We start from the raw sequence: 18388 nt of genomic DNA, 5'->3' as shown, positions 1-18388 counted from the left end.
AAAAATTAAACCAATTTGCACAAACTTGGTGAAATTTTTATGTCAATTAACAAGTTTCCAAGTTATGGGGTTTTATTCATTAAAAAAGGGGGGTTTTCCAGGTTTCAGACAATAACTTAAACAATGCTTTAAGCAGTTTTCATGAAACTTTTTATATCACTTCATAAACCTTTCATTGAAGCAATTTGTTGAAATATTTTACCAATTGATCACTTTGTAGGAGAAGAAGTCAAGCTTCATATTTAGGACTATAAACATAATCTCATTTGTTAGTTATATGAAGGCAAAATATTTCAGTGTGTGCACTTTTGTTTTTTTATCCATGAAAATTGGTATCAACAAAAATTAATTAATCCACAGTGTATAATATAATGTTGGTTTGAAGTCAATTTTTCTTGAAATAGAAACACTTTTCAACCTATTGTGCCTTCATAATAACTTTTATTGCAGTAGTGCCCATCTTTTGTTGTTTGCAGGAGTTGGTATTGGTCTATATTTTGGTATAAAATTTAGAGCAGGGCTCAATATTTTGGAAATGAAAGGAATTGCAGAAGTTGTGCCATATGCAGGAGTAATGGCTTATGCCGAAGTAGGGCTTGGAATTGGTCCTTTGTTTGGCAAACTGAGAGTGGAGGGACAGATAATGGATATGAGGTTTCCCACCAGAGCAGAAGTGACATTCTCTAAGTTTCCATTGGATGTTGGGTAACAATTCTCTTTATTACAAATGTCTGTCTTCTGAAACTGTTAATTGTTTTTCACTATAGACATATAACAATCACTGATTGTTCTCTAAAGACATGACCGAAAAAACAGTTGATATGCAACATACACATTCAATGATTGCAACACACAGTTTATGATTTGAAGAAAAATAATTAAAATATTTGACAAACAGTTTTATTAATTTCTTCTTTTTTTTTTCTTTTTTTTTTTTTTTTTTAGAATTACCATGAACTTGGAGCTGACACCCTTAAAAATAAGAGTATTGGCATTAGTCACTATAGAGATAAAATTTTGGAAATTATCAAAAACCATAGTTTTGTACAAAACAACTCTCTGGTCTTATTCAACTCCAACTATAAGAGCAAAGATCCTTGACAAGAGGAAGGATGAAAAAGATCAAACAGCACCTGCTATTGAGGAATTTATTGACAAACCTGGCAGTGGAAGGGTAAGTAATATATTTTTTTTATGACATCCAGAAATTGTTTTTTTTACCTTTTTTTTTCAGTAAAAGTTGCCTCTACATGTATTTAAGATAATATTATGAACCCACTTGAAGGAGTATTTTTGTCTCACTTTTCTTTGGTAGCACTGATTAAAATGACGTCATATTGAGTCAGAGACTTGGCTGCGTTGAGTTGTAAGGAGTGAGACTCTTCCAACAGACACCTTCCTGTTTGAATTAAATTTGATTTTTTTCCTATTTGTTCAATGAATTTAATATTTTCTTCATACACTATATATATATATCTATGATCTGCTATCTTGAAAATTAAAATTTTGGCAATAAAACAAGTCTTGAAAAGTCAATTAAATATCTAAGGCAAATATTCTTTAAATCTTATTCTTTGGAACCTTGGAACTTTGTTAGTTACTCTTTTTATGAAATAATAATTTAGGGCACACATCATCTGTTTCTACTGCTAAAACAGTTGTGCTGACAATAGTATAAGATATTTCAGATGTACAGATCTCCTGGTCTTCACCTTAATTTTTGGGGGCATTAATAGAAAATTATGTATTCAAGACAGAGCAAAAAAGATTATTCAGCACTGTATTATGAAAATAATTTAGTATAGAGACATAAACATGCAGCAATAACAGTAAAACGGACATTAGCAACCTGATGGTAAATTAAAGCCAACAAAAAGAGTTTATACTTAAAAAGGTTCTCATTTTGGAGATATCAATGCTTATAATTATTTACTCAGAGCCTCTTAAGGTAACTTTTGGTTTGTAAATTTAATTTAATTTCAGAAAAAGAGATCATCAGCTAAGTGTCTGGTTAGACAGATTCCATATGAAGATTACACTGAGCCCAAGTTTGAAGTTTCTATCCATGCTGGTGATGACAGAAGTGGTGTTAATCTATATCTGGATATTGGTACTATTCCTGGGGGAACAGATGTGTTAAACAAGAAAGAGCTGGCAGGTCCAGCTACAATATTGTCAGAGGTTAGTTGAGTTTTAATAATTATAAGTGCACACTCCTTCTTTTGGATGGACAATCCATGGTCATGTTATATATTGTAATAAAATTGAGAATGGAAATGGGGAATGTGTCAAAGAGACAACAACCCGACCGTAGAAAAAAACAGCAGAAGGTCACCAACAGGTCTTCAATGTAGCAAGAAATTCCCGCACCTGGAGGCGTCCTTCAGCTGGCCCCTAAACAAATATATACTAGTTCAGTGATAATGAATGCCATACTAATTTCCAAATTGTACACAAGAAACTAAAATTAAAATAATACAAGACTAACAGAGGCTCCTGACTTGGGACAGATCAAAAATGCGGCGGGGTTAAACATGTTTGTGAGATCTCAACCCTCCCCCTATACCTCTAGCCAATGTAGAAAAGTAAACGCATAACAATACGCACATTAAAATTCAGTTCAAGAGAAGTCCGAGTCTAATGTCAGAAGATGTAACCAAAGAGAATAAACAAATTGACAATAATATATTAATAACAACAGACTACTAGCAGTTAACTGACATGTTCATTCTTGTTTTAAAGATAAATGGTATTTTATCTGACTGGTTCCCAGTTAACACTGGTATGAAAAAAGGGTGTATAATTTCAAATTATTTGACAGTTTCATTCTTGATAAAGAAATTTTTACAGGAGTTGTTTGTATGAACATAGCTATGAAAAAAGATGTGATATGATTGCCAATAGGTAAATATCCACCAAGAGGAGATAATCTAATACAGGCAACTGTATGGCCTCAACAATGAGAAAAATCCATACGGTATAGTCGGCTTTAAAAGGTTTTGACATGACATGTTAATTAATTCAAGAAAGAAAACTTAGAACCACAATTATGCTTAGTATATCAAAAGTTTTTAAAAAGTGACATACAGCAAACAACAACAACCACTGGAACACAGACATTTAAAGAATGTAGCTGGATTAAACAAGTTTGGGAGGATGTATCCCTTTCCTTAACCTTTTATCAGAAGGACCATTGTGCCAAAATGAACAAATTGTAAAAGAAAAAAATGCTACTGACCACCCCAAAAACCTTTTTAATAGCTAAAAAGGAATGAAATACAACCATTATAATATTTCGTAACTGACAGCTAGTTCAAAGCCCAATTTTAACCAGTAGAAAAATCTTGTTTTCATAGATTGAAATATTGGTTTATTTTGTATTACCGGTAGGTTTTAAAAGCAACTGGTGTGCCACTGTACCTAACTGTAACTGCAGAGAATGACTCAGGTCAAAAGTCCACAGCTTCATGTTACCTCCCAACATATGATATTACTCTTCCTGGTGGGAGACTTGATGAAGATTACAAGACCACCAGTAACCCGTCAGTTATTAAAGCTTCAATAACAGTATATGAAGACTCAGAGCTTGTAGAAACTAAAGTGGCATTAGGTTATGGGAAGGACATATGGGGTGATCAGGTTGTTCCTTGGAATGATGTCAGGCTAGACCAAGGCAACGTCAACCATGTTACAGCAGGTTTGTGTTGGTTTTATTTTTGATTTCTTTACATTCTCCCAGTTTCATAGGAATCTTATTGATTAGTGGATAAAACCAGAGTGACCAACATCCTTAAAGGAGTGATTAGTTTCAATTGCTGGTTCACTTTTGACCATTAATGCACAGTACATCCGACTTTGACCTTGACCCGTTTTTTCATGGAATTTTATAATTTTAAGTTTTGTGATTCCTATAGATAAACTTTGATTTAAAGGCTGTCAAAACCAAATAGAATTATGCTTATTACAGCAAGCAAGTTATTTTAGAATTTTAATAAATTGATATTTTCTTTTACATTAGAGTCTGATCCTTTGAATAGACAGGTGTTGGGGATGTTCACCAGTCAACGTAGAGGAAAGTTAGTTGGACCAAAAGTTGGTGAAGATTCTTTTCAACATTCTCCTGGAGATTGTGCCAGAGCATGTGCTGATTTACCTCCAACTAAATGTATGAGTTTTAACTACAACTCTGGAAATGGAATGTGTGAACTTGTGGAAGCAATTGAAGGACATCATTTTAAACTATCTCATTCAGGATACTTTTATCACTATGAAAGACTTGGTGTTGGAAAAACAAAGCAGTTTAACTTTGATCAAATTCAATTAAATCATCATAAACTGGTGTATGTAAATTTCCGTATTATTAATGACCTGGGATATTTGTCTTTTATTAACACTCAAGGTGTCCTTGTTGATTTGACTCCACCTACAACAGGTATGTATTCTGTAATTGTTGCTGAGTTGCTCATTTATTGAGTCTTTATCATAGATAGATCTTTCTAAAACCCAATTTATAAAACTAGAAATATAAGCACAATAAAAGTGATTCTTTTTATGTCCATGTCACTCGAAAGGCTGTTTCAAAGAGTGTTACTTTTGTCACTCATTCTTTCATTTCATCTTTTTGTTCTTCCCAAATGTAAAAATGTTCTGATAAAACAGCAATCCGAATTTAGAAAATGCACACAACTGCAAAACCTTGGTTGAACTCTGATGCTGCAGAAGGGTACAGTTCCTGGTCAGTTAGTGGTACCCATTTTGACCCTAAGGTCATGTAAAAATCTGTTGAAAAATCATGTTCCAAGATCCTCATAGATGAGGAGAGTAGAGGAGGGTTGTTATGACAAATGAAACATAATAATGTATACATTGAAAACTAAATGATAAAACTATCTTTCTATGGGGTTGAAGAACAGGATTAAAAAAAAAGTCCTGCTGCCATGCAAAAAAAAAATCATACAAAGTTCATACCTTGTAAATTATAAAGTATGTTAGAGGTATGTAGTAGCCCTTCTTGTCTTTGTGCTGGATCTATGTAAAATGATTGATGCTTTTATATACAGGAGAAATAAAAAATGCCAGTCAAGACTACCTTGAGATTGTTGACTGTTTGTCACTAATCCCAGAAGAACACAGACCAGATTGGGTTATTCAATGTAGAGGGATGAATCCTAATGTTAAAAATCACAGGTTTATTATTGAACTATCATTTAGTCAAGTCTTTTCTTATTTGGATACTTAACTTAGATATACCTTCTAAAGTTAGGTTCTACTTCTTCTAGATATGTATCTTCTGACAAGGAATCTATTTATTCTGATTAATTTAGTCAAAGGCATTTCATTCTTTAGTAGCAATCACTTTCAAATTACGTTTTATTTTATACATATACCAAATTGATTACACACACACATTGACTGTTTTGAGTGTGTTTTAGTAAAAGTAACCAATTGCAGGTGATAAAGGATTTAACAAAATTGGTAACTTTAACATGCATACTGGCAATATTTTGTATATGTACAGATTAGGTATTATCTTTTTAAAAAAATCATAAGATATTTGCCTGAACAATTATTCTTGACTTGCAAAAGGAAAGTCAACACTTTTATTTGGATTTTGTAATCTTATTTGTCCTGAACTCTTATCTGCATTTTAACCAAAAGGTTGATCCAAAAAGTGCTAATTTTAAAAAGGAAATGGATTTTGCAGATTGATAGTTGATGGCAAAGGATCTAGGGCTGTGTTTAATGGTTATGAGCCAATGATCGATCTTCAATACACAAGAATTAACACTTACATAACAGGTAAAACATTAATGAACAATGAAAGAAGATTAAGATATATTTGAGAAACACAGAAAAAGTTTGCAACCTCCAAAGAGGACCATAAAGATCATTAGTGTTTAAAATTGAGAATGGAAATGGGGAATGTTTCAAAGAGACAACAACCCAACCATAGAACAGACAACAGCAGAAGGTCACCAACAGGTCTTCAATGCTGCAAGAAATTGCCACACCTTCACTTGACCCCTATACAAATATACTAGTTCAGTGATAATGAACGCCATACTAAACTCCAAATTGTACACAAGAAACTTAAATTAAAAAAATCCAAGACTAAAAAAGGCCACAGATTTCTGACTTTGGACAGGTGCAAAAATGTGGTGGGGTTAAACATGTTCATGAGATTTCAACCCTCCCCTATACCTCTAGCCAATGTAGAAAAGTAAACACATAACAATATTTTTAACCAGGACCTACAGTTATAGGCACACAAATCATGCACACACTTGATTATTATGAAAAATAAGAACCATGCAGATTTCTTTCACCTTCTATCTCTAATATAAAGTCAACAAGATCTCTATGTCTATCATATCATACAGTCCAGCTTTTCAAACACCAAAGAAAGGTTTAAGATAGTCTACCATAGTTTTTTTTTATTATCAAATATATTTTATGAACTTTCATTGTTATTTCTTGTTGTTATAGATCTTTGTGGAGAAAATATTTTTTCATACTGCCCACTAACTTTATCTACAGTCAAGCTGAAATAATTTACCAATTGGTCAGTTTGAAGGGAGTAATTGAATTTTAAACTTCAAAATGGCTTAAAAATCATTTTGAATTTTGAATATTCGTCTCTTTCATTATGACTAGAAATGTAATATGAAATTAGTTATTAAAAGCTGATATGGCAATAAGATAGCATCATTCAAAGCTTTTCATTTTGATTTTTCACAAGCCTTATTTCATATATAATATGGTTTCATTGTTATATATTTGATAGCAGACGAAGATGTATTCAATAATGATGAGAGTGGAATGTTAGGTTATACTATACAAAGCAAACAGACAAATTATTATTATTCTTTTAGTATAGAAAGCTTTATTTAATCCTTTCAATATTCTTATTTCATTTATGGTTTATGTATTTGACAGCTAATTGGGATGGATTCAATGATAGAGAGAGTGGACTTTTGGGTTATACCATATATGTTGGAATGGCAGTGTGTGAGGACTTGATACATCCACATCATGATCCACACAAACATTTCTTTGAGAAATCACAGTGGACTCACAATGCTATGATTTATCCAATTCCTGCTCCATATGCAACATTGCCAGGTAAATTATAATGTTCAATACAATGATATTAGCCTAAATATAAGTTGCACAAGTTTTTGTTCACTCTGTGACAATTTTGGGGAAGGGGGTATGCTATTGTGCTCACAAAAGATCTATCATTTAAATAGTATTGTAGTTGATCAATTATCTGTGACAGCATTTTATCAAAGCATGTGCAGTAATTTGATAAAGGAATCAGAACTTAAAGTCATTAATCTCATGTTTAGGGGAGCTCGCGGGTCTAAATCATTTTTTAAATTTAATATAGGATTTTGCTATATTTTTCTATAAATTAAATTTTAAAAAATGAAATAAAAAATGGTGTCACCGTTCATTTACGCTCACAATCTGCTTTCCAAAGAAGCATACATTTTTGTAAATGTCCTTTTTTTCTGTTGAACTTATAGGAGAAATAGCAGTAGTATAGAAATAAAAAAAGAACCAAATTACAGAAATCGCTTAAATTTTTTCAACTATTTAGTTAATGTACAGCTTATTCAAAAACTGCAATAAAAAATATAGGTCACCGAAGAGTTAAAAAAGGATATTTCATTTTTTAATGCCAAAAAATAGCATTCTTGCACCAAAGGGAGATAATTTTGAGCTTTTTCAATGATATCTACATTTTAAAAGTCACCTGGGGCCAGCATGAATTGATTTTTTGGAATGATTTTTGTACCACATGATAGAGTAACAACTACTAAAGGTAATAAAAAAAAATTGTAATGAGAGATAAATGTTTAATTTTTTTCTGGAAATTTGAAGCACCTCCCTAAGTTGTTGCTAAAATGAAAGACCCATAAAATGTAAAATATTTCTGTTAAATTATTGTAATTTTATATGATTCTTAATATAGTTACACAATAATCTTTTATGTTTACAAAAATTTGCATGCTGAGAGACTTGTTTGTTAAATATAATACTTTTTGTATTGTAGATGACAAGTATTATGTAACCGTTAGAGCTTTAAATGAGGTAGAATATGGAGGTCCACTAGCCACAACAGTTTGTCATTCAAAACCTCTGGGAGTGGACAATTCACCTCCTCATGTCTGGGAAATATATGATATTAGATACAATGAGTACACGTATAACCTCACAGCAAAACATAATTCAAGGTACTTGTTTATGATACTTTTGTATGCCCCATGATTGTTTGTTTGTTTGTCCGTCCCTCTGTACTGCCTCCACTTAAAGTTTTTGGTCAAGGTAGTTTTTACACATGTTTCCTATGATATTATCTTTCATACCTGTCAACCACTGAAAATGAAAAGTCAGGTCATGACCTGCATTGAGAAAAAAAATCTCAGGTCATAACGCGTACGACATTTTGGAGGCTCAATTGAAGAACAAAAATATGTTTACACATAATTTATATAGTCAATATGTATATGAAACAGTTAGAACATGTATACAAGTTTATTTCAGACTATTGTTATATTCCATAGTAGCAGACTTGGCATTCTTTAAAAGAACTGCACTTGGTTTCAGTTCATAGCAATGCAAATGTGTATTCATTTTACAAGAAAGAAGAGCACACAGTGTATCCTTATTAAGATCAGCCCTAAACTCTGTAGCTATTTTCTTTACTAAAGAAAATGCCCTCTCACTGTCTGCATTGCTGTTTGGCAAAACCAGTAATGTTTTAGCAAGTTTTGACAAAACAAAAAATCTTGGCTTGTTAAGAAAAATGTCATGCAACTTGGACATTTCTCCCCAAAATGTACCAATGTCAGTTTCAGGGGAAGTGCAAAGTGGAAGTTCATCTAATGGGGTCAACTGATAGTCACTGAACTCATCTTGTAGCTTGTTGAAAATATCGTTACGTAGCTCAGGTAAACAGTCCTACATTTTGACATTTGGTTACATTGAAAAAGACCGATAAAACCGAAGGTCGTATTACTTCTTAATACCGGAAACAATTCCGGTCAGAAATCCGGGTGAAACGGGTAATGTTAGAAATTCCCGGGACCCGCCGGGTAAAGAAAAACTCCCGGGTGAGAGGTGAAAATAACAGGTGTCACCCGCAAAAAACGGGTGAGTTGACAGGTATGATCTTTCTAATTTTAATGCCAATCTAGAGTTTAGACCACAATCTCACAGTCCACTAAACAATGAAGTGATAGTGTGAAGTGGGCACCAATCTACTATGGACACATTCTTGTTTTAAAATCAAATAAGTATACAAGTTAATTTTGTGGTTCTCTATTTTTTTTGGGCTTTGACAGTAGCTCTTTATGTTCAAAACAATAACTACCCCAACCATTTTAATTTTAAAATCAAAGCATATGGTTTTTAACACAATTTTTTCAGTACTATTTTTTTACGGACAAAAATGTCTTTGAAATGGTTATTTGCATTGTTGAGTTTTATATAATGAAGATTGTAACAAATAGTTGATATAGAAAAAATGTATGATCTTGCCTTGTGCATAAAGCCGCAAACCTTAAAAAAAATATATCCGCTCAACAATAATCTTTATATTTTAGTGATCCACATTCAGGTTTGGCCTTCAATGATTTATGTTTAGGGAGAACAAGGAGAGACTGTATTGAGTTGAGATGGACCAGACTGTCATTTGATCCAAACATTACACTCGTTAAATCTTTAACTGATGGTGTACCAATCTGGATGAAAATCCGTGCAGTTAATAATGGTACTTTTAATTTGAACTTTACTTCCTAGTCTTATAAAAAATCATAGGAGAGACGGAGAAGTTTAAATCTACTGTTAGTCTCAAATGGGCACATTTTATTGTAGAGTTGAATTGGGTGTCAGTTTTAAAAGTAAGGTCGATTGTCTGAGGACTGATTAAACTAAAAGGTTATGTTGAACATTACACTAGCTAAAAAAGCTCCCAAAAATGTCGTACAATTGACTGAATTATTGAATTTTAAGATGATATTACATGTTAAAAAAAGAATATCAAAGGATATGCAGTATTGACTCATGACACAAAATCAGTTCATGCACTGCAAATAAAATACACACAAGACAATAGAAAATCTCTTTTATTGCTGTTCTTTGTCTCATTGTATTTTGACATTTATAGTAAAATTGAGACTTGCAATTGGGAAAATGTCATAGAGACAATAATCTGACCAAAGAGCAGATAACAGCAGAATGTCACCAATGGGTCCTTAATGCAGTGTGAAAATCCCTCACTTGGCAGTGTGCCTCAGCTGGCCCCTAAATAAAAGTGTATACTAGTTCACTGAAAATGGGCTTCATTCTTAACTCCAAAACACATAAATGAACTAAAATTAAAGACTATCAAAGGCCAGAGGCTCTGAACTTGGGGCAGGGGCAAAAATGTGGCAGGGTTAAACATGTTTTGTCAATGTAGAATAAAGAAACAAAAGAAAGTTTTTGTTCATATTTTGACTATTTTAGTTTATTTGTGTACTATTGGTGTTTCTGATTATGCCATCATTGTTGATAAGACAGCACCATTTGCTGGAGTTGTAATGGATGGTCCTATCTATGGTGAAGATTTGCTGTATACCAAATATCCTGATAAAGTAAGTATCTGGTAAAGATTTGCATAAACTTAAGTCAACCAAAGATTTATTTTCATTTCATTAGCTTTAATGTTGATATTAACAAAACAAAAGTTTGAAGCTCATTTATTGTCATTTGATAACATTGAAGCAAATTTAATTAATATTATAAGAGCACCACACACAATTTGTTTTTATCCTTTTTGACAGCATTTCAAAGTTTCTCTGGAATTGGTCTGTTAGGCTTTTTGAAGAACTTTTTATAAACCTTTTGGTAATTTTAATGATCGTGACAAGAGAAAATACTGTTGAACATGTGGAATTATTTATCCCTTGTATGGAATGATATCAATCAACAGCAAAACAAATATAGCATCCATTATGGTGAAAAGACAAAAGACATTATGTTTAAACATATGCTCATATGCCATTATAGACACTGAGCAATTGGGTCATAATATGTGGGAAAAAAATTCTCACATTTTTGACATTCTATTATTGAAACTTTTAACTAATGAAACTTGCGTACTATGATAAATAAAAATACAATGTTAAAGCAGTTTGTAATCAAAGGGGATGTAAGTATATATATCTATGAGACAGGAACAACCAAAAACAACTTAAAAGCTAATATTTCAATGATGCCATTCATCAACTAAATGATCAATTATGAAAGTGCCCATGTTATATAATATTTCAGATATGTTCCAATTGGTTACATTTCTATGACCCTGAGTCTGGTATTGGATTGTATTTGGTCAGTGTTAGTTCTGTCAAACAGATAAATGTAACAGACATTGCTAACTTAACAGAATACAACAGGAAAACACATGAAGCTTGTGTAGAGCTTACCCCTGAAAATTATCTAGAACATGGACATACTTACTTTACCACTTTGTGGGCGTTCAATGCAGCTGTCAATCAAAAAAATGTGTCCGCTATTTCAACTGGAGGTAAGCTGCATATTTTTAAGGTTAACTTTTATACAAAACATAGTTTTTATCAAAGGTCTAGCTTACATATGATTATATTATTAAAGTTCATATGAATTTCTAAAAAAAAATAAGTAAGGGTATGCATTATGACCAATGGAAATTAAAGTGGCAAATTTAAGATACATGTCCTCAAATAATATGGCTGTTTCTCTATTTTTTCCTGAGAAATTTTCATTGTTCCTGATGACATGGACCCTAAAAGTACTTTATACTAATATAATTATATTCATGTTGTTTTACAGTTACAGTGGATCTTACTAAGCCAGTTCCTGGACAAGTTATTGATGGAAATAAGACAGGGTTTAAAGATATCCAGTTCTCTGGTAATGCAGCTAAAGTGGAGGTCCAATGGAGAAATTATTATGATCCTGAATCAACAATCAGACAGTATGATGTGCAAGTTCAAGTAGCTCCGTACGTTTAAGTTATTTTGTTTTTAAACCGTAGATGTTGCATTTTAAAAGATGTATGAAAAATAGAAACATAATATTGCTTTACATGAGGGAATAACATTGTATTCTCTGATGTGGGCGGTCAGTCTCTTCTCTACTCTGACATTTGCAGGTGCAATACACATTTTTTATTAGTTATCTCTGAATCAACAGAACTTGGTTAGTATGCATATGATCATAGGAAGGAAAGTTTTTCTTTTTAGCTCACCTGGCCTAAAAGGCCAAGTGAGCTTTTCTCATCACTTGCCATCTGCCGTCCGTCGTCTGTCTTCGTCCATCGTTGTTAACTTTTACAAAAATCTTCTCCTCTAAAACTACTGGGCCAAATTAAACCAAACTTGGCCACAATCATCATTGATGTATCTAGTTTAAAAATTGTGTTTTTTGACCCGGCCAACCAACCAAGATGGCCGCCGTGGCTAAAAATAGAACATAGGGGTAAAATGCAGTTTTTGGCTCATAACTCAAAAACCAAAGCATTTAGAGCAAATCTGACAAGGGGTAAAATTGTTTATCAGGTCAAGATTATCTGCCGAAATTTTTTTAGATGATTCAGTCAACCCATTGTTGGGTTGTTGCCCCTAAATTGGTAATTTTAAGGAAATTTTACTGTTTTTGATTATTATCTTGAATATTATTATAGATGGAGATAAACTGTAAACAGCAATAATGTTCAGCAAAGAAAGATTTACAGATAAGTTCACATGACCAAAATGGTCAGTTGACCCCTTTAGGAGTTATTGCCCTTTATAGTCAATTTTTAACCATTTTTCGTAAATCTCCATGATCTTTTACAAAAATCTTCTCCTCTGAAACTACCTGGCCAAATTAATCTTGGCCACAATCATCTTTGGGGTATTAAGTTTATAAAATGTGTCCGGTGACCTAGCAGCAAACCAAGATGGCTGCCAATGCTAAAAATAGAACATGGAGGTTAAATGCAGTTTTTGGTTATTACTCAAAAACCAAAGCATTTAGAGCAAATCTGACAAGGGGGTAAAATTGTTTATCTGGTCAAGATCTATCTGCCCTGAAATTCTAAGATGAACGGGACAACCCATTGTTGGGTTGCTGCCCCTGAATTGGTAATTTTAAGGAAATTTTTATAGATGAATCAGTCAACTCATTGTTGGGTTGTTGCCCCTAAATTGGTAATTTTAAGGAAATTTTACTGTTTTTGATTATTATCTTGAATATTATTATAGATAGAGATAAACTGTAAACAGCAAAAATGTTCAGAAAAGTAAGAACTACAAATAGGTCAACAGGACCAAAATGGTCAGTTGACCCTTTTAGGAGTTATTGCCCTTTATAGTCAATTTTTAACCATTTTTTGTAAATCTTAGTTAACTTTTACAAAAATCTTCTCCTCTGAAACTACTGGGCCAAATTTTACCAAACATAGCCAGAATCATTATTAGGCTATCTAGTTTAAAAATTGGTATTTTTAAGGAAATTTTGCTGTTTTGGGTTATTATCTTGAGTATTATTATAGATAGAGATAAACTGTAAACAGCAATAATGTACAGCAATTTAAGACTCAAAAATAAGTCAAAATGACTAAAATGGTCAGTTGACCCCCTAAGAAGTTATTGTTCTTTATAATCAATTTTTAACAATTTTCATAAAATTTGTAAATTTTTACTAACATTTTTCACTGAAACTACACAGACAAGTTCATTATAGATAGAGATAATTTTAAGAAGCAAGAATGTTCAGTAAAGTAAGATGTACAAACACATCACAATCACCTAAATACAATTTTGTCATGAACTGTCTGCTTCCTTGGTTTAATTCACATATACCAAGATGAGCGACACAGGCTCTTTAGAGCCTCTAGTTTTTTATACTTACATTAATTTTATTGAAAATAAAATAATGGATTTATATTTTATTAAAAAGAAAATAATGGATTCATATTTTATTAAAAAGACAATATTAAATGGATTCATATTTTATTAAAAAGAAAATAATAGATTTATATTTTATTCAAGACAATTAATGTTTCTATTACAAAAGAAAACGCATGTAGAATTTGATATTAAGAAATGCTAGAGCATTTTTAGTTCAATTTAAAATCTAAAATGCAAAACAAAATACATTATTATTGAAAAAAACTTTCCTTATTTCAGGAATTTGACAGAAAACTTCAAAACTAGAAGAGATTTTGTCACATTTTATAACATAACAGAGAGTGTGAAATGGCTGAATTTCCATTTTCAACATAAGGACAGAGTGAAACTTTATTTACGTACTACAAATGGAGCTATTAACTCAATAGTCAATGAGACTGATGGCTATATTGTAGATCTGACACCACCAAAACTGGTATATCTAGGAGATGGGTTAGCTCAACATGAGGATTTAGAGTTTCAGGTTTCTTCCTTTTTTGTTTGTTTATTCTTTATTTATCCATTTTACTCCAAAAATAAACAAAATGATGCACAATTAAACTTATGCTATACTTAAAGATTAATATAGTTGATCAACTCATCGAGATTGATTTTCTCGCCTGATCCGGTATGGTGTATATTTATAACAGCAATAAAGTTGAGAGGTCCAATGATAATTTATTTATCCCTATTTTACCTATGAAGTCGTTGGTTTTTTGAATTGACAATAGGCATGAGTGTCCTTAGTTTCTAGCGATAATTTTTATATTAGTCTACTGCTGAGAAAAGAAATTATCAGTCAGTTAGATCAAAGGAAAATTTCTTAAAATAGCGATTAGTATATATTAAAGATCTTAGATATAGAAAGATGTAGTGTGAGTGCCAATGAGAACTTTCCATCCAAATAACAATTTATAAAAGTTAACCATTATAGGCCTTCAACACAGAGTCTTGGCTCACACGGAATAACAAGCTAAGAGTCCCAAAATTACTAGTGTAAAACCATTCAAACGGGGAAACCAACGGCTAACTTTTTAGCATCTGTTTACTTTGCAAGATAAAAACATATATATATGTAGACTTTGACATATTCCCCATCTCCTTTCTTAATTTTATGTCTAAAAGTAATGTGCCTCTCTTCTTTCCTGTTTTTTTAAACCACCTCAAAGCAATGAATACATATATACATATATTATATAGATATAAATATAAATTCTACAGTCTAGAATATCAAAAGGGTACATATAATTTTACTTTCGTAAATAAGGTATCAATGTTATGAATAACTTTGTGAAAAATTTTGAAATTTTACAGCTGTTGAGTGGATCAGAAAAAAATGAATACTAAAATATATTTCTTGAATTTCTTTGAAAACTGCCAAGCATTTTATAAATATTTCTTCTTTTGTAGTCCAATACCACCATGTTATCATCAAATTTCAAGTTTATTGATGGAGAATCTGGTTTAGATCATTTTAAAATACAGATTTACCAAAGACATCAAAGTATTAGATCACAAATTGTTCCAGGTATATTTACTTATCTCATATTTAAGCTTTTTAAATGCCAAAGATAAACAATTCATATTGTTGTCCATTGGTATTTATGTCCCTCCTGGGATAAGATCCCTTTTTTATTTTAGAAAATTGATGATGGTGTTGTTCCATTGTTAATAGACTCTTAACTTGAAGAAGTCAGGTAATTTTACACTTGTTTGACGCTAATATGCTCAAATTTATATACTTGAAACTCTACCCCTTTGTTGGTATTGGTAAATGATAATAGCTCCCTTTTAGTCACAGTGTGCAAAGACATAATTATTTCTATCCAGCTGCAGCGTAAACTATTAGGTAAAAACTTTATATTTCAGAATATAGAAGACCTGGATGCTTCATATCTTGTATGCAATTACCTTGTTAAAATGTTTTTGTCCAATATCTTTGACCTCATTTCCATGGTTGAAAAACAATTTGAGTTTTTTTGTTATGTGAATAACTCACTTATCATAAGTAATATGATAATCATATTTGGTATATGGGTGCCTTTTAACATCTACATGGCAGTTCACCTGACCTTGACCTAATTTCATGAATGAGTGATCAAGGTTAAAGTTACCTGATTAATAAAACATAAATATTACTTATTATAAGTGAGATTCAACATGTTTAAGACATTGTTTGATATAACTTTATTACATAGTTTACATTGTAACTATCAATTCAGCATTTTAAAAACAAATCTCTTGTACAGTTTACTTTTTTAATATTTTGTCATTCAAGAAAACTAAATAAAATTGAGAATGGAAATGGGGAATGTGTCAAAGAGACAACAACCCGACCAATCTATATTATGTTCAAACAATAACATACTGTCAGTTGACTAACTTTTTTTTCCTTATCCAGAGAGCCCTCATAAGTCCTGGCCTAGATATGTGACCTGTTTTAATTTTATACAAGTAAAATCCATCATGAGCAGGAGAGACTGATTTTTTTTTTTTTGAAAAGTTGAATCCCATTTGAGTGGGAGAAGGGCTTGAAATACTCAGGTTAACTATATCTTAGTAAAAATATTATTGATGTTTTATAGCATTGCGAAATGAGTGGATAGAGCTTGATGGTGAGACCATACATGAATTCATTGACTCAACTTTAGATTTACTACAAGGTGCTGTATACAGTATCAGAATAGGAGCTGTTAATAAAGCAGGATTTGTGGCAGCTTTTGAAACAAATGGTGTGATAGTAGACATAACACCTCCAACAGTAAGTATCAGAAGAGCAGTAGTGGTTAGCCCATCGGACTACTAACACAAATGTTCTTGGTTTAATACCTTTTCCAGGGAGGAAAACTGAGCAGGCTAATGCCGCTACAAGGCAGCACTCACACCTGCAAAGGGGAAAGGGAATAATAACTTGTTGCAATAACTTGTTTTCAAATCCACTATAGATAAATATGTATAATTTCTATGAAAATAGTCATTTCTGAAATAACCAATGACATTTGTCTTTTGTCTAGCTTAGTTGATTCTCTAAACATTAGTTATTGCAATTTGAATAAAAAAAGGTAATATATAAAGGCAGTTTATGATTGCTAATAAACAACTAACCACCAGAGTCCAAATGACATGCGTGTAACAGGTTATAGGTCACAGTACGGTCTTAAAAAATGTTTTTTACCGAAATGAATAAAATCTACATTAAAATATTCATAATATTCCATTTTGTGTATTGTCATCTTGGAAACACTTTATGGGTGTGATTAATAAATTCTAATTGTACAGAATTATTAATGTTATTACTCTTGTTGTGTAGATAAATTGGCTGCATGTCAATACTTTGTCAGATGATGAAGAACAAACAGTTTATGGTTATGTTTGGCAAGCGGATACAGAGGGTATGAAGGCAGCATGGCGAGCATCAGATCATCAATCAGGGGTAATCAGTTACAAAATAGCTGTTGGATCCTCACCAGGTAAAACTCCCTTACATTGCAGTTGTTATATCATATTTATACCCAACTCGGGGGTCAAGGTAGTTTTTGAAGAAGTTGAAGTCCAATCAACTTGAAACTTAGTACACATGTTATGTTACCTATGATAAAATCTTTCTAATTTTAATGCCAAATTAGAGTTTTTACTCCAATTTCATTGTCAACTGAACATCGAAAATGATAGTGCCAGTAGGGCATCGGTGTACTATGGACACATTCTTGGTTTCTGATAAAAAATTATGTGTTATACATAAGGAATAACTATACATTGTCGTGAAATATAGAATATATTTTTACAAGGTATTGCTAATTATTTTAAGCTGAGTACAAATACAATTATTTTTTTGGAGAAAGCGTATAGTTTTAAAAACTCTTAATTCTTCAACTCTTATAATTGTTTCAAATGAAATATTTTTTTTATAAAAACCTTAAAATCCTCAAACCTGTATTCTTTATTGAGGTTGTAAATAAACCTCTAAGGAAAGATACTGTCCATGTTATAAACAAAGCAATTGACTGCTCAAATAGTACAGTTGTAGTGTAAAGTAATTTTGCAGAACCTAAATATTTCATAGAAATTAAGGTGATAATATTTGCATAATTTTGTGTAATGACTAATGAAGATGACCACTAATTTGAGGTGGCTGTTGTGGCAGGTTTGATTATAAATATCTTCTATTTTTTAGGTGGAACTGAAATAAGGTCATGGACAGACGTAGGACTTAAAACAGATGAATATATTAATGGATTGTCTCTAGAAGTTAGTAATATTACCACCAAGACACCAGTGTACTATGTTAGCTTGATAGCAGTAAATGGAGCAGGACTGGAAAGTTCACCTGTGGTGTCTACACCTATAGTAGTTGTGGAAGCTGACAGACCAGGTTAAAAATATATTTCAGAACTGTAGGAACTTAATTTATTTTCGATAGATTTGTG

At 32.0% G+C, this 18388-nt stretch overlaps 1 protein-coding gene across 1 annotated transcript in view; it reads left to right on the top strand.

Annotated features, from left to right (window-relative positions):
• Positions 1–18388, top strand: part of LOC134692429 (uncharacterized) — a 69410-nt gene that overhangs the window by 6419 nt on the left and 44603 nt on the right. The window contains exons 7-24 of the mRNA XM_063552881.1: positions 477–705; positions 946–1174; positions 1984–2181; positions 3391–3697; positions 4019–4432; positions 5061–5187; positions 5705–5799; positions 6937–7122; positions 8060–8240; positions 9612–9778; positions 10516–10643; positions 11323–11575; positions 11860–12031; positions 14202–14445; positions 15372–15489; positions 16547–16722; positions 17272–17431; positions 18136–18333. Coding sequence (XP_063408951.1) covers positions 477–705; positions 946–1174; positions 1984–2181; positions 3391–3697; positions 4019–4432; positions 5061–5187; positions 5705–5799; positions 6937–7122; positions 8060–8240; positions 9612–9778; positions 10516–10643; positions 11323–11575; positions 11860–12031; positions 14202–14445; positions 15372–15489; positions 16547–16722; positions 17272–17431; positions 18136–18333 — 3582 coding nt within the window. The remainder of the gene's footprint in view (positions 1–476; positions 706–945; positions 1175–1983; positions 2182–3390; positions 3698–4018; positions 4433–5060; positions 5188–5704; positions 5800–6936; positions 7123–8059; positions 8241–9611; positions 9779–10515; positions 10644–11322; positions 11576–11859; positions 12032–14201; positions 14446–15371; positions 15490–16546; positions 16723–17271; positions 17432–18135; positions 18334–18388) is intronic.

This window comes from Mytilus trossulus, chromosome 12 (assembly GCF_036588685.1).
Source record: "Mytilus trossulus isolate FHL-02 chromosome 12, PNRI_Mtr1.1.1.hap1, whole genome shotgun sequence".
NCBI lineage: Eukaryota > Metazoa > Mollusca > Bivalvia > Mytilida > Mytilidae > Mytilus > Mytilus trossulus.
This window is presented reverse-complemented; position numbering and strand designations above follow the sequence as displayed.